Source organism: Eptesicus fuscus, chromosome 15 (assembly GCF_027574615.1).
Source record: "Eptesicus fuscus isolate TK198812 chromosome 15, DD_ASM_mEF_20220401, whole genome shotgun sequence".
NCBI lineage: Eukaryota > Metazoa > Chordata > Mammalia > Chiroptera > Vespertilionidae > Eptesicus > Eptesicus fuscus.
In genome coordinates, this window is record NC_072487.1 from 39,205,890 (window position 1) to 39,231,421 (window position 25,532).

General features: G+C 41.1%; 1 protein-coding gene across 1 annotated transcript in view; it reads left to right on the forward strand.

Moving 5' to 3' along the window:
• Positions 1-25,532, forward strand: part of RORB (RAR related orphan receptor B) — a 154,957-nt gene that overhangs the window by 34,667 nt on the left and 94,758 nt on the right. Inside the window, exon 3 of the mRNA XM_054727660.1 lies at positions 855-970. Coding sequence (XP_054583635.1) covers positions 855-970 — 116 coding nt within the window. The remainder of the gene's footprint in view (positions 1-854; positions 971-25,532) is intronic.

The window sequence follows — 25,532 nt, forward strand, 5'->3', positions numbered from 1 at the left end:
GCCAAAGAAAAGTGGAGGCCTGTCCATTTATCTGAGGATTTGGGGACCATCCACAGCGACCAGGCAGGTTGTTCAGGAAACAAAGCCCACCCTTCCCGGCATTATCTGATGGCATAGATGGTCTTATATTTCCCAGATAATTGCACCACACACTGTTTTGCTTTGCTGGGTCATAGCAATAGGCTGATCTGCCATGAGATAAAGGAGGGGGGGGTTTGAAATTCACCAGGAAAGTCATTCCTTTAAAAGTATTTACCTATAAGCTGTTGTGGGCGCTTTGTGTGCTGGGGAGCAGGCAGCCAGGATTGGGGGGATGGGGAGGAGGCAGGGAATGAGTAACAATCTGATAATGGGACTGAATGGGACCATAGAATTATTTTTACACCAGCTTGCTATGGCTGCAATAACTGAAACCCAGAAATGCTGCGACTTTCTTCAGTCAAATGGTTTGTTAATGCCAACCACTCGAAAAGATTCTGGGTGTCCTGACTCCTATCTTGATAATTTTTCCCCCAATATGAATATACTACCATGTAGTACATACTGTTCCTTGCTAACTAGTATTTACTGGCCGTTTTTCTTCTATTTACTAGAAACCCACCCCACCCAACCTCCCACCTTCTCTCTCCCCCTAGGAACAAACTCTTTCCCCATGTAGTACCTAAGACCCAGGCTCAATTGATTCTAGTCCCAGCTAGAGTCTAAATCAAGGCAATCCCCATTCCCCCAACCCTGCCTTGCCTGGGATTGGTTCTGGAAACCAAGCTTAAGCCAGTCATCACAAGGCATTCTCTAACATCACTACTGGCCCAAATAAAGTGATGGGAAGGACTTTTATCCCATTCTCGGGTCAGTAACATCAATAAGGAGGCAGGCAGGCGGCCCCAGTTGCTGCTGGCAGGCATCTTGAACCACACGGAAAGCCAACTTGAGGAACATGCCTCACAACACGGCAGTCAGAATACTAACGGTACCGTCCCTTAAACTAGTCTGGCCTCTGTATGTTTTAAATAACTTAAATTTTCAATCAATTCAGCCAATTTGAGTTCTAGTTTCTGTGACTTGCAGTTGAAAACATCCCACCTCGTAGGCACTAATGTGTTTAGATATGTGAATACACCCCTACCTGTGATGGGGCCTCAGGAAACCATTGGGCTTTGACAGAGATCCCACTCTCACTAAGACAACCTTCCAGAACTTTGGCCTCAATGGTGGTCATGGCAGAGAATTCCTTGTGATGTTCCTCACAACTCCAGTAGCCTGGGATCCTGTCTTTTCTCCTTTATTTTAGTTGTGGCTTTGACTCCCTAACAAGGAGAAAACACTATGTTTGATTTCTTTTAGGTTGTTCATATGCAGAACACTTATTGGCTTATGTTGTATTTACCTATGAACTTTAAGTTTCTAGAACTTAAGCTTGATGGCCAATTATAATATAAAATTTAAAAATGATAAAATAAGAAGAGAATAAAAATGATCTATCATATTCCCAGCTTCCAAAGCAAACCATTGTTGGGAAATGGTCAGATTTGCTTCTATTCTCCTATCAAGGCACATATGTTTTCTTTAATATTCATGGTTTACTTATCTAAATATTTATATAAATGTTATAATAATTATATTAATGCTATTTTGTTTTTTTTATATATAATGTGACATCTTGACTAATGTTATATTCCATTTGCATTATAACATCCCACAAAGCTACTTCTCCTTCGGTGCTGCTCCTCAGGTAGCAGCATCAAGCTGAGTGCCTATGGATTGAAGGAATAGTCAATTAGGCCTCCACAGGACTGGGTGACTCTCGGAGCTGGGAGTTCTATTCCTCAGCATTGAGAATCTGCTGTCCTCAGGGGGCCCCTCTTGGAGACATGCCCATCACCTCTGTCAGTTTTCCATCTTTCTTTACCTTTTTATCTTAGCTCTCATCCCCACTTTAAGACTACATTAAATAGATACATGTTGATTTTAGAAGACTAACGAACAAAAGATGGACTTCTTGTCATAAACAGAATTCACTCACTCACTCTGCACACCCTCGCCTGGAGTAAATGGATCGGAGTACCTTATCTCCGCGGTTCCCAGTCTTCTGGGGGAGACAGACTAGGAAAGAACCATGGCAATACACTGTGAGGAAGGAGAGAATGCAGGGCTGAGAAGACACAGAAGGGGAAACAACTGGACTCTGCAAGCCCCGCTTCCTTTCAGGAGATGCTTACGTTTGTGTTATAGAGTCACTTTGCATAAGGCCTAAGGCTGGTTAGTTGCCAATTATCCTGAGACTTTACCCCTAGAAAGATACAGAGAAAGACAAATACCATGTGATCTCACTTATATGTACTAGTAAAATCTAAAACAAAACAACAAAGAAAAGCTCAGACATACTGAGAACAAACTGGTGAATGGGTGAAGGGGTTGAAAGGTATAAACTTGCAATTACAAAATAAATAAGTCATAGGGACGTAATGTACAGCTTGGTGATTATACCATGTTAATAATACCATGTTGCATATTTGAAAGTTGCTAAGAGAGTAAATCTCATCACAAGGAAAAAAATTGACTAACTATGTGTGGTGATAGATGTTAACTAGACTTATTGCGGTGATCATTTTGCATTACTGGTACATACAAATATTGAATTATTATGTTGTACCCCTGAAGCTAATATAATGTTGTATGTAGATTATACCTCAATTTAAAAAATGACTGCTTACTGGAAAGTTATCCTGGGCTTTTCACTCTTGAAGAGATCTGAGCACTTATCTGCTATAATAAAATTCGCCTTGGAGAGGGTTCATTAAAAGCAGACACATGTAAATGGTCATTATTAGCAACAATTATGAAAATAAATTCTAGAGAGAGTGTGACTGACCCATTTAACTAAGACTTCAATCTCTTGAATTGGTAGGTGGTTGTCAACTTCAAAAATGTCCTATTTGGTAGCCCTATTTTCCAAACTCAGGGCATAGGACTTGATAACCACTGTGGGATAGTGGGGCAGAATATATGAAATCACTACTATATCGACAAATCCAAGGCACTGGATCTCTGTAAACCATATTGCCTTACATATTTGTGTATATTGAACAAGTCACTTGATTTACCCTCTATACTAGAATGCCAAGTAGTGGCATTTAAACTCTGAAAGAGGTAGAGTGAGTCTTTACATATTGGCTCCCCAGCTCCAAGGTACAGAAATTACCGGAAGATGGACACTTCAGAGCTGCTCCTGCCAGAATGTGAGCAGGAGGCGGGAACTGTGTGCGGTTACTGGGTGCCTCTGGCCCGTGAAACCCTTCCCCAGATCCTCAGCCACCATCTTTCCTTGCCTGTTTTTCTGTCTGTGAGTTATTTTTTCTTTTTAATATAGCGACAGCTTCATCTTTGACTTTGCACGTTACTGACAGAAAGTTGATGAAATTTTAAAACAAATCCAGATTTTCAGACTGGAATTTTATATGCAAAGACAGGAAGTTTGGAACAGGCTAGATGGGATAATAATGGTAATATTCTAGTTTTCTATGACATCCTCCCACCAAAGAGATGAATGCACCTTGATAACAATATTGAAATATTCATAAAATGTCCATAAGTAAATGTAATGCCACCTTATTTATGAAAAAACCAGGCCTGCTTTTCTTTTTTTTTTTAAAAATTTTTTATTGATTTCAGAGAGGAAGTGGAGAGAGAGATATATAGAAACATCAATGATGAGAGAGAATCATTAATTGGCTGCCTCCTGCATGCCCAACCCTGGGAATCGACTCCGTAACCTGGACATGTGCCCTGACTGGGAATTGAACCATGATCTTTTGGCTCACAGATCAACACTCAACCACTGAGCCACACCGGCTGGGCAAGGCCTGCTTCTTTTGAAGTTACTTTTCAAGGTTGAACAGAAAGTGGCTAAGTTGGAACTTCCAGGGTCTTTAAAACAGGGACACCGAGGAAAGATTTAAGAATTCTATGTAACTATCATACAACCACACTATGAACCATTTACAAAATCCCATTTAAATGTATTGACATTGAATAGTCATAGGGAGCAAATCCTGCCTGAATCATGTGTCTTAAAAAATAACTATAGCAAATGTATTTGGAAAACGTTAAGAGACTGGAGCATTTGTTTCCTTTACAGTTCACCCATTTCTATTATTCTTCTTCAGTGACATGTGGAAACCTCATGGTTCTCCTAGGATGTGTAATTTAAGAGGAAAAATCTATCTCTAGAAGCATCCTTTGGCTATTTCCCTTCACGAAGTTCAAATTGCAGTTCACAACTTCAAGGGCAAGATATTTTTAATCTATTTCTGTGCTTGTGGTGAAGTGTAATGAAAACATTCAGAATCCAAGGTTGGGCATAAGGCACGTTGTGGCACAATCCCTGAAGTCCTCTAGCAACGTAAGAATGTTATCCTACACAAAGCGTGTCAAAGAGCACTGTGGCTCCATGTACTAACAATCGCTGTGCCCTGATCGCCACCAACTCTAAAGCAGCTTGTTGAACTGAAAATATTAGGGGAGAAAGTATGACTGCAGTTGTTGATTCATAGATTTAAGAAAAAGTATATATTCTCAGAAGTTTTGGGCTTTAGTAAAAACATTTGAGACTTTTCCAAAGAGAAATGGAGGCTGTTGGGTTAAATCTTAAGCAGATTCAAAAGATTTTTGTCAACCTTTTGAAATTTACCTAATAACTAGAGGCCCGATGCACGAAATTCATGCAAGGGCCTTGGCCCCGGCCTCCGCCCACTGCCGCCTCTGCCACCTCTGCCTCCGCCCCCACCCGCTACGGCTTTGTCCAGAAGGAAGGACGTCTGGTCTAATGAGCATATTATACTTTTATTATTATAGATATGTGAATTTAACCTAAACATCTTTTAATATTGATAAGATGCTATTAATGATGAGCACAACTCACCTATAATTTCAAAATTACTTGCTCCACTAACAAATCAAAAGCAAGACACATAAATGGTTCTTTCCTTCAAATAGGTGGGCTTCAGTTTCTCTTACACGATCCTCTCAGAGTCCTGTAAATGTGCACTGTTTGCCATGATTCTATCTAAAATTACGTTATCATAATTAGGCCTGAGACCTAGTATGAGGAAGGGGTCTTAGCTTCCCATCTGTGGAATAGACATGAAACTGTTACTCCTCAGTCTCTGAGCAAAATTAAAGATGAAGTTGCCTACAATAGATGCAACATCCCCTCCATTCTTGTGTAAGAGAATTAGTCATGCTCTTCCTCACACTCCCAGTGGATAGAACCAGAAGAAATATTAGAACCAAATTGCAGCACTGAAAATTTCCAACTCCCTGGGATGCCTTCATTGAATCTTTTCTAGAACCATGAAGAATGGGCTATTTTTGCTCATTACCATTCCCAGCATTATATGTTTCTCTAGCTCTTGTCCTAAATGGCAATCAAAAAGAGGATTGAAATATCAGGGGACAGCCCTAGCCGGTTTGGCTTAGTGGATAAAGCGTTGGCCTGCGGACTGAAGGGCACATGCCCGGGTTGCAGGCTCAATCCCTAGTGGGGAGCGTGCAGGAGGCAGCCAATCAATGATTCTCTCTCATCATTGATGTTTCTGTCTCTCTCTCTCTCCTTCTCCCTTCCTCTCTGAAATCAATAGAGAAAAAAAAGAAAAAGACAATTGTTCCAGCTAAATAAATAAAAAAATTTTAAAAAAAAGAAATATCAGGGGACATCTTGGATAAAGTACCACATTCCCTTGAAAGATACTCAAAGTAAATATTTTTGCATAAATGCTATGAGCCTAAAGAATCATACATACTTTGACATCTGTCTATAAGTACCGACTAAATGAATACCAGTTTAACAATTGAAACCTTTTATGTTGGGTACAAAATAACATTTTAAGACTTAATGTGCCATGTCTATGCACAAAATTGAAAACATTCAAAAGAGCACTGTAATAGTTTTATATTCCAGAATGAATTTCTGGTAATATTTTTTCTATTTTGAGATAATTTTAGACTTAAAGAAAGGTGCAAAAATAGTACAGAGAGTTCATATACACCCGTCACCCGACTTCCTCTAATGTTAACAATTTATATAACCACAGTACTGTGATCAAAAGCAGGAAATTTACATTGGTACAATATTATTAATTAAATTACAGACTTTATTCAAAATTTACCAATTTGTCCTCTAATGACCTTTTTCTTTTCCAGGATCCAATCCAGAAGTCCACATTTTATTTTGTTGATGTGCCTCTCTAATCTGTGAGAGTCTCTCACACTTTCTTACCTTTAACATTTTCGATAACTGCTGGTTGAGTATTTCATAGAATGTCACTCAACTCAGTTTGGCTTTGTCTGATGTTTTTCATGAATAGATTGATGATATGCATTTTTGACCAGAATATGATAAAAGTGATGTTGTGTCCTTTCAATGCATTACATCAGGGGCTGGCGCATGATGTCAATATGTCATATTGCTCATGGTGATTACCGGGATCGTTTGGTGCAGGTGGTGTCTTCGAAATCAATAGTAATCTTGACTCTGCTATCCTTGAGCCAGTGAAACTGTACCCAAATTCAAACCTTCTAACATACTGCATATTCAAATCTGCTATCCTGTTGTGCACCCAATTACAGGTTAGGTGTGACTCCACATCTTACCTGAGAGGACATGCTGAAATATTACTCTTGGTATCTCAAAGCTAGACCTAGGGAAGCAGAACTTAAGTCAACTTCATCATGTACTCTGACCCCTGCCAACGTCTCAGTATGTGCATATATACATTTTTATAGATTTAATATGTGACGTTATATGATATATTTTATGTCAAGATTATCAAGTAAGTTATAAATTGGCATTTGTGAGTCCCATCTGAGAGCAGAGTTAGGACTCCGAGTGCTCTGGGAGGCACCCTGATCACCCTCCTTCTGGTTTACCCCCCATTAGACCTGGTGAGCGAGGCGGCCATCTTTTCTTCTCCCCCAGCCCTCACCGCGATGCCTCATGTGGCTCTGACGCAATCAAAGGGTCAAATAGCAGGATCATCATTCTTAGTAGACAGCAGCTAACATGGTGATTCAAATCCTTATCAGTGGAAGTCCTGGCAGAAATTAGACAACACACTCAGCTTGAATTTTTGGAAACTCTTTTTAAATTATTTTTATTTTTTGACTTTGGAAAAGTTTCCAATTTGCACAAAAGTTGCAACAATAATACAAAACACTCCTATATACACTCCACCCAGATTTCCCAGTTGTTAACACTTTATCACTATTGCTTTCTCGTTCCTTCTCCCTCTCTCTCTTTCTCCCCGCTCCTTCTCACTCTTCTATATACACACCTTTTTTTCCTGTTCCACTTGAAAGTCAGGTGAAGATGTTCCTCTACTTTCCTAAACATTTTAATGTGCATTCCTAGCAATAAGGACATTATCTCATATAACCACAGTACAATCATCAAAATCAAGAGATCAGCAATGATACATTACTATTACCTAATGCACAGGCCTTACTTACTGGTATAGTTCACCTATTTTCCCAATAATGTTCTTAACAGAAAAAAAGTAATACTCTTATCTGGAGTCCAATCTGGGATCACATGTTGTATTTGGGTGCCGTGTCTCTTTAGTCTCCTTTAATATGGAAATTTCCCCAGTCTGCTTTTTTTCTTTCATGGCATTGACATTTTAAAGTATAAAGGCCAGTTATTTCGTAGACAGTCCCTTAATTTGGTTTTGTCTGATAAATCCTTGTGATTAGATTGAAGTGCATTTTTGGCAGTGATGTGTCTTGAAGAGATTCATACTGAAGGGACAATGTACATAAGGATGGGAAGGATTAAGGAAACCATCAAGGGATGCAGAGGGACTTAGAACTGGCAAAAGAGGAAGTGGTTACATACCTGTAGGGAACTGTTATGAGCTAGAGTTGGAACCTTGTGGGGATGGATTGGGGGCAGGAGGAGGGGAGTTGAGAAGAGCAATAATCTTAGAGGGAGGTAGATACTGCGAGAGCTGTGAGAGTGGAAGTGGGTGCCTCTCAATGTCTGAATTCCACAAGAAGCTGTAAGGCAAGGAAGTCAGGTGATGTAGTTCATAAATGCCAGCCCCCTGAGGCCCAAAACAAGGCAAAGAAAAACAAAATGGATCTGGTAGGCAAATAGAGAATAGCCACTGCAAATTTCAGATTCATAGTTCTCATTCCTCCTCTTACAATCAACGCATTCCATCAAAATGCAATACATAATGTTCTAGACAATAAACTATAAAGGATTTTAAACTATGAATCAGAAGACTTGGGCTCAGTTGCTAGCATCACATCTTTCTGGCATGTCACCCTAGGCCAGATGCTTATCTCTTCTGAGTCTCTGTAAAATCAGCATCTTAACATCTGTCTCTCTATTTCATGGTGTCATTGCAAAGATTATTATCAAGATATATAATAGGTGTAGGCCTATGAAGTTAGCCACAAGTTGTTAACTTAGAGCAAAAGTAAATGAAGCACAATAATTTTTGTTTATGCCTCATGTTTAAAGCGAGAATGCCTTACCTCTTTATTACTAGTACACTTGTGTTCTAAGAAAACCATTTTCTCCTGCGGATGCCTTTCTTGGATTTATCATATTACTGCTTCCCTGTGAGTAAAAAGCTGTAACTTGGAAGCGCACCATTTTCTCCCATGTGGGGATATTACTGAAAAGAATTGAACTTGTTGTGACTGCTCTATCTCTTGTTTTCTGTTCTTTTTTGCCCTTTTGCATTTCTGCAGTCATCCCTTTGTGTAGTTGACTATGATTCTTTCAATAGTCAGTAGACATACAATTGCTGGAAGGTAGAAAGAATGAATGTAAACATGAATTTTATGTAAGTATGCTTTTTAAAAACAGCATCCACTGGGATTTACAAGGAGAACTTAGAAATAAATAAATAAAAAGAAGATTTTTTTTAATGAAGTAGAAAAACAGAATTAAAAATGGGATGGGTCAAAGCACTGAGAGGTTGAGATTTAAAGGATCTCAATCTCAGTTCTAGAGCTCTTCTTAAGGGTGGGAAGCTGCCAGGAGTTTAGGCTTGGAATGCTGGCATAGAGAAAGTGTGGCTTTTTGAGAGGCAGCAAACATTCAGAACATCTTTCCACTTAGCAGCTTCTCAGTGAATATTAGTTCACTGACATCTCAGAGCAGTGATGACTCTCAAAAGAATATATCTTTAATGTAATGGGCACTGGTCATTAAGGCATATCTTTAAATTTTCCTATTTTATTGTTAAATGTCTTTCAGTGGTATTACCTATTTTCTGTTACTTAAATCTGGTATTCAGGACGTAACAACATAAATACCAGATAACAGTATAATTCTCACCCGAAAGCACCCACCCTTTGCAAAGACATACCACAAATTTGTGCAAATACAATTACTGTTTGAGAATTTCTGGAGAGAACAAATGGGTTGCTCTTACTGGTTTCTTCTTTGATTTAATGTTTAGCATCCTTGGGTAGGATGAATTTTTGAGACATCAAAAATTCAAACTCAGAAAGTTGATTAAAATCACATAAATGAATTTGGCCACTGTTTATTTCTCAGCTTTTGCTTTAGCCGGCCAACACAAGAATCAGGTTTGAGCATAAGCAATCTACATCTTAGAGATCAGTGTGATTTTATTTTTAAAGGTATCCCACTTTGTGGGCACTCACATGACCCATCAGCAATAAAATTTAGAGAATGTGAATTCAAGATAAAGATTATTTACCTTTACGTTTCTTCAAAAAGTGGAATCTAACAACTTGTCAATAGCTTTAAAACATGCCTTTCCTTTAAAAGCACCTTCTTTTTCCTACATTTTCGTTTAAACTTTTTTGCTTGTGTGTTGACAAAATAAGTCTCCATGAGGTTGTATGCGACTGCCCTGTGGATATTCTGTCAGTGAGGTCAAATTTTATCATTCACACTTCTGCATAAGTCACAGTCCCCTTCATGACATCCTCTAGCATGAATATCACAATTGCCTAATTCGAATGAAACTGCCCTGATTAGAGACAAGTGCTCTTTGAATAAGATGTTCTGATGATTTCTAATCCTCAAATTCCCCGCTAAAAAGGTTCTAAAACTACTTCATGCATTGTAATCTTGCTCTCAAGCACTGACCGAGTATTAATGAAAAAGACTATAGTCATCTATCTATTTACCTCCTGAGAGAGGTGGAATAGTGCCAACCCAGGGATAAATCTGTTCTCTTTTTCTTCTGTCCCCTGTTCCCTCAGATGCTGAAAGGAGGAGTGAGGAGGTGATAATATTCAAGACCAGGGAGATGCATTAGCCAAAATAGTCTCTCCAATAATGCCTTCCATCAAAAGTTTTTACAACGCTTTGACTTTTTCTGGCTTTATGAAATCTAAATTTTTAAAGTTAAAGTCTCAAAATAATCCTGCTTCAAACAGCTGTTGGGAAGTTATGAGATAATGTATATATTATTTATGTTTTCTCCATTATTTTATTTGTAGTGTTAGTTTTATTAACTTGCCTATACTATTATTAACAGTTTTCTGTTTCTATAGTTATATTCCTTATAACTTTCTCCCCAATATTCATCTTTGATAAGTCTTCGAGGTTTCTGATGACCCTTTCCTAAGTTAACTGGGGAAAGTGGGGTGAGATGTAAGGCTAATAGCCCCGATTAAATCAGAGAAGTCATCAATATTTCAGTAAGTCGGCCATATTGATATTGTCACTTGATATGAATTATCTTCCTATGTGGGAACCTAAAATTCCCCAGAAGCTTCTGCTTAAAGGAGTATGGTCTCTGTGTTATTTTGGCTTTCAAAAACGCTGCTGCTTACCTGCCTCATTTGGGACAGAGGTGCCCTCTATCTGACAGGACCCTCTTGTCCGAGAAAAGCTGGGTAGGTTTCAAGGGAAGAGAAGCAAAGATTCATTTGAGACAAAATTAAATTGGACCTTCGCATTTTTTATTGGTAATTAAGCCCACATAACCAAGATAGGAAAAAGAAGTCAGAGCAGGTAATGGCAAGGAATGAAAAGTAGATCTCCTCAATGTCATAGCTCTGAGGAACAGTCACATGATAAGTGTGGGGGGAAATGATGACAAGGATCTCCACAGAAACCATAATGTTGATGGGTACCCCCTTTCCAAAGCAATAGCACATAGCGGATTTAATTCAGCACCATAACATCTCCCTCTCCCCATTCTGAAACGTGGCTGCTAGCTTTAAGGGAAAAACATTTCCTCCCATGAAATACAAAGGCTCAGCAGTCCTGAGCCTTTAAGGGAAAAACATTTCCTCCCATGAAATACAAAGGCTCAGCAGTCCTGTTTTCGACATTCTAAAACAGCACATCTCTTTCCTTGAGCGAGTGGATGTTTTTATACAAATGTATTGGAAAGACCCGTGCTTCCTTGGAATGGAGTGTCATGAAAGAAAACACATTTTGACCAACTACAGAGCAAACATCAGGAACTGTCAGATGACTTGTCATTGAGGTTTTTAAGCCTGGTGTCATTTCATTTTTATAACCCACGGTTTTCCCAGCTCAGAAGGCTTTCTGTGTGTTCATTAACCACAAATCTGTAATTTAAATGTACAAATATCTCCTGTTTCATAATCTCTTACATCGTTTCCATTAAATAGTTTCCATTTCTTTCTGCTCTCAACACTCCAGATAGAGTCTAAATATACCAAACTCTTATAATACCTTTCACATGTTAAAAGTGTGCAGTTTTGCTGAACAAAACAAAATAAAATAAAATTCAGCACTGGACAGCACTCCCCAAAGCTGCCTGATTCAGGTGAAAAGGATTGTTTCCATATTGGCCTGCAGGATATATTTATGTAAATGTTCTGAAAATAGAAACCCAGCAATATTACTGTGAGGTATTTTTTTTAGGTCATTACATTGGGGATAGAGAGATGTCACCTAATAATGATGAAAACTAGCAAAATAAATATGACTATGAGATTAGCAATAATTTTTCCCCAGAAAAATGAACCAGAAAACTTATCTTTAAAAAATGTTAGGGTAATTTGAACTAGTATTTTTAACTAGAGTGAATGAGCAGTTAAAATATAACTCTAAAATTGTGTTTCTAAATGTAAATATATATTTTAAATAATTTGTAGTTTCATCAGACTATTTATAGTGTCACATTCTACAGCTATGAAAATCCTTCATCCATTACCAAATATTGAAAATCATAAGCCTCAAAAAGTCCTCATTATAAGAAATACTCTCTTAAGAACACATAAGAAATACACTCCCAGTTAGACATTACAGTGAATGGCCTTTGTTAGTTGAAGAGGTTGTTCCTAGAATGGATATAAACTATTGAGAAGTTATTGTGTAACTAAAGCATATATCAATCTACCTCAGTCACAGCACACAAGTGGAAAAGAATTTTAATGGACCACAATAAAGTGAAATTACTAGTATAGTCTAATTTTTCTTGATTTCATTAATGAATGCAATGACCTGCTCACCATTATTTCAAGCTTTAGCTTGTAAAGCTTATTCATATTTTTCTGAGTTTTTATAAATATGTAAGATCCATTTCTTGTTATTGTTAAAAGGGCCATGTCAAAGGCATTAAGAATGTATATACATTAAAGTGTATACTATAGCCATAGTCAAGGTTTATTAGAAATGTCAGTGCTATTTTTTGCTGAAGTTCATTCTAATGACAGTTTAAAAAGTGAGACCAATTCCAGAGTGTTTATTACATACAGAAAATGGTAATAACTTTGTAGGAAAGTAACTTTGTACTTTATGGTGTCACTGGGAAGAAGATTGTTTCATAAATGTGACATGTTGCATTAAAATAGCATGTAGAAACCAGACGGAGATACCTTACTCAAAGGTGAAACATTGCTGTTGGTGTGAGCCCTAGTCATCCTTGAAATAGCCTGGAAACTACAAAAACGGTCTACAAAATTAAGAAGTTTTGATATTCTTGTTTATAAATAATTTAAAATACCTCAGGGAACTTATAAAGAGAAAACTATACACTACATTTTTCACAAACGTGACTCCGTGACAGCTGCAATGCAAATGCAAGTGTCTCTCTTTGGCTGTATATACAGGGTGGGCAAAAGTAGGTTTACATTTGTGAGTACAGGAAACATAGTTTATTCTTGTATTATTATCTATTAACTATTGTGTTATTTTCCATATGCACAACTGTAAGCCTACTTTTGCTCACCCTGTAAATAAAGCCAAATATCCAGCATGTTTAATTAAAAATTCAGCTTTGTGTTTTCTCCACCAAATATTTGGAAACATTCAAAAATTTTATTCCATTGTTTTCCAGACCTCATTAAAGTGTTTATTAAGATCATCATTTTTGTTCTTCCTCTCTCCCATATGCCCTAAAAAGGAACAGCATATGTATATATTCCAATCATTTATAACTTCAGTTGATATTTTTTTAGGGCTAATAAAATTATATCAGTCTTATGAACACTGAAATCCTTTCTTTCCATTAAGTTTTTTTTTTTTTTTAGGAATGACAGAATAATCAACAAAATAAATATAATTCCTTAGAACTTAAGGTTATTTTTAATAAAAGGAATTTCTTTATAAGCTTTTGTCAGATAGCTTTGTTGTATACTTTCTCACTTTATAATGTATCATTGCATGCTATTATTTGTTAAATTAATAGAATTCTGCATGTAGGCATATATGTGCTGAATGTCTAAATAAATATGCATTAGTCATCTTTAATGTATTTTAATTTGGCTGATATACCCTTTAAAAAGCTTCCAGCATATTTGCATAATTAAGCATACTATTATGATAAACCATTTCAAGGAAATGGTTTGGTCTTATCATCATAATACATTTATTTATTTGACCCTGTATATTTAGAGTATATTTGTGAGAGGAATTGAGGATAGAAAAGACCAGCTCTGGTTCATGAAGAGAGGTGAAATGTTATTTTAATTAATCTTGTGTTATGCCAAAATAGAGTAATTATATAATAAATATTAAACATGACTGGTACAATTTTGAGGAGCAAGATTATCCTCTACTTTCTAGCTTTCACATAAAAAAAGATTTCTAGCAGGTGGTATTGATTGGGATTGCAGTATGCTACAGCTGTGTGTGTGTGTGTGTGTGTGTGTTTGTGTGTGTGTGTTATAAATGTGTCTATTTCTGCAATTCACCATGAGCCTCATAGATAGTGTTCAAACCATATCCTTTGATTAGTTCTTACTCTCCCTCCGAATTATGTCACCATAACATAGGTGAAGGTTAATAAGCAAAAGGATCTTTTGAAAGGATATTTAAAATTTTTATTATTAATATTTTAAAAATAAACAGAAATGTGTAAATTCTGGGAATCCCTATACTGGTAAATTAATAATAAATAATAATATAGTGATAGATTAATGTTAAATGCTAATGTTTTTTAGCTTGATGGAAAGAAAATTCATGAACAAACTAGAAAATAATTTAACCTTTGGGGAAATGCATGCATTAAAGTTTACCCCCAGGCTCTAAGTCAGTACTGTAGTTGTTGGTGACATCGTGTGGTTGGTATTGGTATCGACAACAAAGGCAGAGAGTTTCCTAAAAACAGTTGAATTACTCTGCTGGCAAATTTTAATTATACCGTGCAACTATATCAACTATGTTACACATTGCATCCTCAGATCTTATTTATCTAATAAATGAATGATTGTACCCTTTTACTAACACCTCCCTATTCCCCTTTCCTCTCCCTTCCCCACCCAGCCCCTGGCAACCACTTTTCTATTCTCTATTTCTATGATTTAACTTACATGTTCTCACACATACACACAAAAAATAAGTATGTGAGGTAATGGGTGTGTTAACTTGATAAACAGAACCTTTTCACATTGTATTCGTATATGAAATTATCACATTATACCCTTTAAACCTCTTACAGTTTTGTTTGTCAATTATTCTCAATAAAGCTGGGAAAAACATACTGTTCAGCGCAGTAAAAGGTCTTAAATAGATACTGCCTAAATTAAATTTGAAACAAAGCACTTTACCTAAGTCATGACTATTAATTTGTCCCTCAAATGATAGACTTCTTATAGAATAACATGCAGACGCTTGTGAGAATTGATGAGTCATAGTACTACATGCAGAATACTCAGGGGAAGTTATTTATATTGCAGCACTTGCTCCTTTTCATTAAAAAAAGCTAACATTTTAAATTACTACTAGAGTTGGGTACTAGATCTCCTCAAAATTCCATACATGAGCGTGCTGGCGTCTAAAGTAACTTCCACGTCGGCGATGCCATGCTGCTGCACGCAGTTTGATGAGAGAGGAGGGCGCTGATGTTAATCAGCCCGTTCTCCTGGAGGAAGGGCAGGGCTGAGGCACAGGGTGGTCAGCACAGGTGTCACAAGGGCTCGCTGAGCCATCTTCCTGCCACACAGCAGAGGTGCTGATTCCTTCAGTCAGCATTCCTAGGGCTGTTCCCATCTCTGCACCTCTTCCTCCCACCTGCAGCTCTTACCTGGTTCCCACCTTACATTAGCTATAATAATAAAAGCATAATATGCTAATTAGACCAGACAGCCGAACGGCCATCTGGACGACCTTCCTGATGAAGCCGGGGCTGTGAGGGCCGAGCCCCTTGCACGAATTTCGTGCATCGGGCCTCTAGTGTTGTATAATACAGAGCCCCCTAGGGACCCTTCTGACCCTACCCGGGGAAGGATTTTTAATTCGACCACATCTCCACCTGAGATATCCATTTGCGACTTTTGCCAGGGTTTAGTGAATGCACGTTCCCCAGAGGAACTCTCATTGTGCCACACGATACCAAATGAAAAGCTTCCCTTCTCTCTTTCCCTCTTTCAAATCCAGGCCTCTGGATTCAATGGGATGGGGAAGCACAGATAACATTTACTTACATAGGCGATTGTCGCTGGTTGCAAAGGAAAATGGAAGTGATGGGTACTTTAGCATTCAAGAAAATGGGGTTGTCAGCCGTGTCTCAAGGCCAAGTCACAGAAACACAATCTTTACTTGGCTATGAAAGTTCCTTAAAGAAAGCACAGGGATGAAGAGCCTTTTCCCCGAGCTGGGGTGACTGAGGAAACCTGGGCTGCGCCTGGGACTGCAGTGCAGGCTATTTTTGGAGAGAGCCGAGACCTGTGGCTGCTTCTCGTCAGGGAAGATGCCCCACAGCGATAGCCGGTTATTGAACTGGTGGCATTGGCAATTGATGAGGCGATGGTATCATCCTTTAAGTGCAGGTCACAGGAGGGAAAAAAGGGTGATCTTGAGGGCAATGAGATACAAAACCAGCGGGAATCACACTGCCATTGCCCAGAGCTAAATTAAAAGCGGTAAGGAAATACCCCTTGGAATATTTTTCCTTCCACCCTTGGGGCCAGCCTTGGGACAAACCAGCTAAATTCCACTGAAATCCCCTTTTTCCTCACTAGGTTTCATTGAATTACTACTTCATATGTTTCCAGGTGTAACACGACCATGTTAAGTTCAAACAATCCCAATGCCACTTTGTGAAATACATTTCTAATTTTCCCCCTTGTGTGTGGCACAATGGATGAGAACTTCTAGAATGCCAGGAAATGACTTACCAAAGGACTTCTCAAATCAGCAAATTGTAGCTGAATTTGAAAGGGTAATTTTAACCCTTCAGAGTCTTTTGATTACAGCTAACCAATACTTCACCTCTTTTATATTAAATTGGGTAATTCATCCAGGAACCCCACTTTCCCAACCTATTAACATATTTAACAGGAAGCAAAAGTAATTAAAAAAAAATTTTAATGTGTATTTCGACTACTAGAAAGATTGGCAAGTTTTTAAATGTGCTTTTTCCACATCTTAACTCTCTCGGTTTTACTTTCTCAAACTGAGTAGGTGGCGCCATTTCGGACATTTAATTAGCTGGTACATCTTACAGGGAACGCAAGCATGATCTGTAACTGCTCTGAAGGGGCTAAAACATCAGACACTGACGAGGCGCCAATCAGCCGCTTGTGAGTGCCATTTGTACAAGTGGATTTTCCCATTCGATTCCGGTTCCACTCTAAGTGATGACTTCAGCGCTTGGGCTTGTTCCATGGACGGCCAGGAAAGCACCGTGTCCTCTGAGTTCGATTTGCGACAACCTTCAGCCAAAGGCAGGGCTTTTGTTGTGAGGGAAAAAAAACTGGGCTTAATGATCGCAGCAAGCAGGACTGGGGTTTTATTGGTGTACTCCATGTGACTGTGACAGTGTTGACATTAAATCAAATTCAATTAGCATGGGCCTGCTAATGACTTACACTGCTTCCAAAAGTAGCAAGGACAAAGCACTTGGCAAAAAAAAAAAAAAATCTCCCGGTTACAGTCTGGTTTCCAACTCCTTCTGCTTGACCAGCATGTCCCCTAAAGAACTTCGCTAATGAAACACTTAGTATCTGTGTGTGATGAGAGGGAAGGAGCAGGGAGGGCAGGGGGACTCCTGTCCTCAGGTGCTCTCGAAGCAATTTCGAAAACCACGGTGGAGCGCATCGAAAGAAACAGCAACTGCGTCCCTAGAGGATAACTTGGCTGGACAGGGTATCAAAGCTGCGAGGGGAAATAAGGTCTGTGGTCAGGGTAGGGTTTCAGTAAAGCTAGAGGCACCCTCTCAGAATGCGTGGGAGGCCAGGCCATTATCTGAACAGCATTTTAAAGGAACAGAGGAGCCATTATGATCCCTGCACCACCCCAGCACGACCAAGACGATGTCCGTTCCAGATAGCCACAGCTTTGATTGACTGCCTCCCCATTGTTTCATCCCTGAGCGACTGGCACTCTCATTATCATACCCACCCACCCACCCCCAACGGGGCAAGGACAGCTTGGAGTCGCATAGACACCTCCCCCTATGCTATCAGCCAGCAGTCCCAGCCCTGAGTCAGTTTCAGCAGTGCTCTGCAAACACAAGGCTGAATACCTAAAGTATGATCTTAATTTAGAGAAAGAATTTATGGAGAAAAAGCCAATATCCTGCCATGCTGTTATGTCATTTTAATACTTCAAGCTGGTTCCTTGAATGTTTATCCTCAAATTATCTTCTCCCTTTCACCTCATAGATAATTTCCCTTAATGTCTCTTTTCCGTTCACTTAAATATACTGTTAATAACAATTGCATAAAAGAACTAGCATTAAAGAGCTCCAAAAAGGAAATAAAATAAAGCATGGCATCCGATGAGAACATGCACATTTGTTTAATTCTTTAGGCATACAGCATGATGCTGTAGTGCCACCAGGTTATTGCGAAAGAACTAAGCTTATGAAGTGGACATCGGGCAAAACCTTCAGCTCTCTCAAAACATTTGTATCTGATAGAGAAACTGGAACTTGGAAATGCCAGTAAAAAGCCCCAAGCTAGCCATACAATTGAGAATCCAAGTCTACAGTGAGGCAATTTTGACATTAGCAAAGAAAGGGAGAAATCATTCCATTCCAGTGACTTCTAAGGTTATAAACAAAGAGGAAATGGCAGGGAGCGATGCCCCTGAAAGAAGTGTTCATGGTAAGGGGACCTCCCCCCCATACGCCACCCCACCTCAGATCACCAGTCAGCCATGCTGCTTGGGACTAGGCTTACCCGGGACTGAAGCCTGGATTGGTTGGGGGCAAAGGAGTATTTTGTTCAGGAGGAATACGGATGTAAAGAATTATAAGGCATTCAAATTGCTCTGTGTCCCCCAATCCCTTTAAAAGTTGGTTGAGCCACGTGGAAAATTAGTCTGAATGCCTCAAACATATGGCCTGGTGCAGAACGGGCAGTGTGCCCCTCTCTTAACAACAACTACAAGCTGGCCTCTACTATGGAAGAATCACCTTATTTACCCTTTGAAAGTACCCTGTAAAATAGGTATTATCCCTCTCTTTTGACATATGAGGAAACTGAGGCTCAATCTCCAGGGCGGCTCTGGAATTTCTCAGTGGAAATGTCCACTTGGAAGAGGCAGTTCAAGGAGAACGGAGAAGCGGGAGGCCCAGTTAGGGCTGCACTGGCTTGGCAGTCACACTCTGCTCACTTACATAGACTGTGCCTTCGTATGGCTTAGCCCTGCTACCTCTAAACCAGAGAAGGCGAGAAATTTTTTCGAAGTCTACCCAGTAGTGGTAGAGCCAGAATGATCTGAATCCATCTGCCTGACATCAAAGCTTGTACCCCTATAGGCTGCTTGCAAAATGTTCCATCAGTGGTAACTGTATTCACGGTTGCAGGCATCCAGTACCACTGTGCATGCCTGGACATTCATCCAGGAAATAACTACTCCAGCTCACAAGGCTATGGACACACACATACAAAGTCACACACTTTCCTGTCCACAAGTCAGGAATTTGCCTCCTGAAATTTTGCACAAAAAGTCCTAAAAGCAAAGAAATAAAGAGCAGTCTCCCCACCAAATGGAACAGGGAAACGTTATAGTCCACAGAGTAGGAAGGGCAGATTGGACACAGAATTTTGTGAAGATCAAATGAGATAATGTATGTGGAAGCACTCTGTAAATGAAAAGGCACTGTGAGATGTAGGCTTGCGTTATTAATAACATCATCACTCAGGATTTCTCTGCCTCCGTTCTTAATGAAATAATGATCTTCTTCAAGGTCCCTGGAAGCCAAGCCAAAGGAATGTTTCGTTTCCAGAGAAACAAAATGTAAAGATGAATTGTGGATGTTCAATAAATATTAAACAGCCTCGCTATTTGTGGGAAGCTTCAAGTGCATGATTAAGTTGCAGGTGATGGTAAAGGAAACCAGCGTGATCTTTAATTATAAAATACTTCTTAGGTTTGATTCCAGTAAAATGCAATTACCTTGAGACTTCCGGTTATATCTCACAAGAGGTTATGTTCTCAAGATGAAAGCTTTTGTGGTTGAATGTTAGACCCCATTGTTTGGGACCATCTACACCGGTCCTGGCTCCTGTCTGCAGCAGCTAATCACCATTAACTTGGCGAGCCTCACAGGAATTCCCAGTTGTGTGCCAGCCATTCTGTGGCCCGCCTTGAAGTATGGAAACATCACAGAAGTGGGGATAAGGGCAACAGTGGCAGACCAGAGCATTAGTTAGGCTTAGGGAGAAAAGGACTTAAAGGGAATTCAAGATTTCATAGTGGACAAAGAAAGCTCAGTAGGAGGGACAAAATGGAATTGTCCTTGTACATGTCACCATGGTTATAATGCAAACATGTTTTTTTTAAAGACTAGCAAGAAAAATGATTTCATTTAGGAAAGTGATCCCTCAGTCAGTATAGCTTCATTTTAAAATTGAAATTTTTAATCAGTGTCTATTTTTTTTTAACCTGCCCATGGAAGCAATTGATGGGCTAAGAAAATGCTATTTTGAAAGCCTTTTTTAGTTTCATACTGGTAAGGTTCCTTTCTTATATAATAACTAGGGGCCCGGTGCACGAAATTCGTGCACTGGGGTTAAGGGTCCCTCAGCCCAACCTGCCCCCTCTCACATACTGGGTGCCCGCAGGGGATGTCCTACTGATGGCTTAGGCCCGCTCCCCACACTCCTTTGTGGGAGGCAACTGGGCTGATCAGGGGAAGGCACTGGCCCCATCACCCCACTGCTGCAGCCACTACCAGTCACCACAGCCACGAAGGTGTTTTCATCAACACGGACTCCAGTCCTTTCACCAAGAAAAAAATGACAACTTTCTTTAGGCATTTTCAAGATGTGTCTTTCATAGGATATGCTTTTTTTTTTTTTTAATCCTCACCTGAGGGTATGTTCCCATTGATTTTTAGAATGTGGAAGAGAGAGGGAGAGACAGAGAGAAACATCAATGTGAGAGGGACACTTTGATTGGTTGCCTCCTGTATGAGCCCTGACCATGGGCACCAGGCTGGAGGGCATGCAGGGACCCCTGGGCCGCACGCAGTGGTGGCCCCCAAGGGTCTCCACACACCCCAGAGGCCAGCAGCCAGCCCACCATCATGTGCGCCAGGCTGGGGGCGTGGACCCAAACTACCTCTTGGTGCTGGAGCATTCCCAAGCGGCTGGGGGCACAATGGTGACAGGGGATGTTTCCACCCCGCCCCGCCCCCAGCCCCTTGGCTCCTGCACCTATAGGCTCAAAGTGGCCAGGGGGTGTTCTGGGAACCCTGCCACTCAGGACCTAAGCAAGGGGCCTTCAGGCTTGGACTGGCCTGGGTCCTGAGGATGTTTGCGGGACCCAGCCCCTTGGCGCCTGCACCTTTAGGCTCCAAGTGGCCAGGGGGCATTCTGGGACCCTGCCGCTCAGGATCTAAGTGCAGGCCTACAGGCTCTGATTCGCCTGGGTCCGGAGGATGTTTATGGGACCCAGGCTGCTCAGGACCTAAGCGCAGGCCTACAGGATCTGAGAGGCTTGGGTCTGAAGGATGTTTCCCAGACCCCAGACTGCTGCAAGTGTTTGGGAGCAGAAACATTCCCGCGTCGCTATGGCGACACGGGAATGTTCCCGCCCCGCCAAGCCTCCCAGTGGCCAGGGGGAGCTCTGGGGTCCCCGCGGCTCAGGACCTAAGTGATCCCGCCTGGGTCCGGAGGATGTTTATGGGACCCAGGCTGCTCAGGACCTAAGCACAGGCCTACAGGCTCTGAGCGGCTTTAAGTCCCAGACCCCAGACTGCTGCACGTGTTTGGGGGCGGAAACATTCCCGCGTCGCTATGGCGACACGGGAATGTTCCCGCCCCGCCAAGACTCCCAGTGGCCAGGGGGCGTTCTGGGGCCCCTGCCACTCAGGACCTAAGCGCGGGCCTACAGGCTCTGAGCGGCTTTAGGTCCCAGACCCCAGACTGCTGCATGTGTTTGGGGGCGGAAACATTCCCGCGTCGCTATGGCGACACGGGAATGTTCCCGCCCCACCAAGGCTCCCAGTGGCCAGGGGGAGTTCTGGGGCCCCTGCCACTCAGGACCTAAGCACGGGCCTATAGGCTCTGAGCGGCTTTAAGTCCCTGACCCCAGACTGCTGCTCGTGTTTGGGGGCGGAAACATTCCCGCGTCGCTGTGGCGACGCGGGAATGTTCCCGCCCACCAAGCCTCCCAGTGGCCATGGGGAGTTCTGGGGTCCCCTGGCTCAGGACCTAAGCGATCCCGCCTGGGTCCGGAGGATGTTTATGGGACCCAGGCCTACAGGCTCTGAGCAGCCTGGGTCCGGAGGACGGTTACAGGACTCAGGCTGCTCAGCACCCGCATATGCAAATTAACCGCCATCTTGTTCGTTCTGATTGGCTGTGGGCATAGCGAAGGTGCGGTCAATTTGCATGTTTGGGTATTATTAGGTTAGATAATAGCTAGCATTTAGCTGGTGCTTGCGACATGCCGTGTATGGGCAAGTGCTTTATACATGCTCACTCAATACTCATAGTGAACCTGGGGAAACTGAGGCACACTAATGCTAATTAACTCATCTTCAATTACACAGTCTATAATGGGAGGAGTCGGCTGCTGTGTCCCCGAGGTCTGGATACGGAATCCATGGTCCTACCCACTGCACCTTCCTACCACACAGGCTAGTGCCACAGAGGTTTCAGATGCATACAGGTTATGAGAAAGGCTACATGTCTGTGTGTCTATATGGTCTGTGTGTTTTGTACGCTGAAGCAATTGAATTGTTCTGATTTCTTCTCTCTATGTTCTTCAGCTTCTTCCTGTACAATTGGTTCGATCACATGGGCTTAGTTTCCTCACTAATGTCAAAATGGTTCTGTAGGAGAGTTCCATCTTCCCGTTAAGAATGGACTTGGTGTTTTTTCCTTTCCGTTCTAAATTATTACTGCCTTCAGTTAGAGTAAGGAGCTTAAATGCAGGGTGACTGTCACTCTACTTTTAGAAATCTACCTGGTTTCATTTGCTCATCTACATTTTCTCTAGGGGGCATTAACACTGACTGTAGGTTTGCCATCGGAACTGAATAATAACCTGCATGAAGTGCCTGGCATGCAGTAGCTGACTAATTAATTATAGTGCCAAGCAATGAATTGTTTGTTTCTCTTTAGGGGGTCTCTTTAAGTTGTGACCCTCCTTAGGAATGACTCTAACTTAAAGAATTTTAAAAATCCCCAAATGTTATCTGGTCTAGCCAGAAAAAGCATTAATCCCTACCCACTCTCCCATTATACAGATAAGTAAACTAAGGACCTGAAAGGGTAAGTGACTTGCTCAAGGTCATATATCTAGCAAGTGATGAGGGTAAAACTGGAACTAAACACTCTGCCTCCTTCTGGGGCATTTTTTATTACGCTTGCCACTTTTTTTTTTCTGTACTGAAAGTCTTAGGCCAGTAGGGGTCAGCGAAGAGCAATTCTAGTTATAAATGTTTACCCTTGTGTCCAATGATCACCAAGATTATAAGATAAAAATAGGGGTTCTAAGAAGGATAGAGAAAATATAGGTTATATTAGGCCATCAAATGCTCATGTAAGAAAGAGAACAGTAACAGTTTACAGAGAACACCATTAAGAGTCAAACTGAACATATTCTCTGGGGAGGGCCCTTTTGCCTCACTATTTGGCTCGGTGAAGTGTGTTCAGGCCCAGGGTATAAAGGACTCTAAGAAGTCAGTTATGACAATCAAGTGATACAAGTGTCTTGTAAACGGATTTATAAAACGGTTCGTGCCATAAAGTGCAGTAAATGTTTTATTTTGAATATTAAAAGTTTGTTTAAAGTAATAGATTCTTTTAGAGATACCTTATCAATGTTATATCCCATTGACTTAACTGAAATGGTACAAGCCCTTTTTCTTTTCTACACCACTATTTCCATGTAAAGTCTATTATGGTAAAAAAAAAAAAAAAAAAAAAACACCTTTGGAGTTCTGTCTTTCCTCCGAAGGCTGCCTAACTCATTTGCACAATTTCTGATTGCCAATCAGGTCCTCTGCCAGTTGATGTTGCGTCTTAGCATGTCCTTATCCCGTTCCTTCTGCCTGTCCTGCCCTTCTTCAGCTCAGCAGTCAGGGATTCTCTGTATGTGAAAGAGAGCTCTTGATTTTATATAGATGAGTAAATGCATCCCTCTTGGAAGCAAATCAGACTATACACGATATTCATTAAATATATACATATTATCTGTAATGAATATTTTATCTGATCATTAAGTTATCTTTTTGTGATTTTCTAATGCTTATTCTATTATTTCCTCATCTAGATTAATAAATAATAATCCAGTGCATAATATTTTAGTTTTAAAAGATATTTTTAGTTTTGACTTTCAGTAAGTCAAGCATAGGGACATGGAACTTAAAACTAGACAGATATTAAATTCTGGGCAATAATAAAACTCTTTATTTATATATTAATAATGATTTACACATTGCAGACTGTACTTCCGTTGTTTTTCTTTTTCAGTTTCTTTCTTTGGTTTATTTTAAGTTGCTGGCAGCATTTATTTTTTTTATTTATTTTTTTTTTTCAATATAAAAATGATTTATTGATATTTTACAATTATCTTTTTTCATACCACGTCTTCGAAACCTAGCATCCATTTTATTTTATTTTTTTTTTTTTTTAAATTTCTTTATTGATTAAGGTGTCACATATTTGTCCTCATCCCCCCATTCCCATCCCACCCCTCTCCCCACGCATGCCCCAATCCCCTGTTGAACTTAACCGTTGGATAGGCTTATATGCATGCATACAGGTCCTTTGGTTGAACTCTCCCCCTCCCCCCACCCTCCGCCTACCCTCCCCTATCCTCCCTCTGAGGCCCGATAGTCCGATCGATGCCTCCTTGCTTCTGGTTCTGTTCTTGTTCCTCAGTCTATGTTGTTCATCATTTCCCCTAGATGAGCGAGATCATATGTCACTAGATATATACTAATAAGAACTGAATGTGAGACGAGCAATAATAGTTATGCTGACAGGCAAATGAATCAATCTGTAGCGAGCTTCCCCCTGGACCAACAGTTCTTTTGAGACCCAATTTCAATGTCCAGTAGTTCCTTATGTGTACATGTCAGCACTGACCCCTCAGCTCTGGATGGTGGACAAATGGTGGTAATGGAGGTCCGACTCCCTCTGGTTTGGTCTCGGCCGAACCCAGGGGCACGGCGTCACCCGGACTAAGGGGCACGTGGCCTCACCCATACCCAAGGGGCGCGTGGTCTCACCCGGGCCTGGGACCCAGCCTCACCCGGATGGATCCAGGGGCGCACGGCCTCACCCGGACCCAGGATCTGGCTTCACCCGTACCCAGGGACGCTTGGCCTCTCCCAGACCCAGGGGCACGTGGCCTCACCCAGGCTTAGTTGCACAAGGCCTCACCTGGTTCCAGGGACACATGGTCTCTCCCGGACCCAGGGACGCTTGGCCTCTCTCAGACCCAGGGCCACTTGGGCTCACCCGGGCCTAGGTGCACGAGGCCTCATCCGGATCCAGGGACGCATGGTCTCACCCGGACCCAGGGACGCTTAGCCTCTCCCAGACCCAGGGGCACGTGGCCTCACCCGGGCCTAGGTGCACGAGGCCTCACCCGGATCCAGGGACACATGGTCTCACCCGGATCCAGGGACGCTTGGCCTCTCCCAGACCCAGGG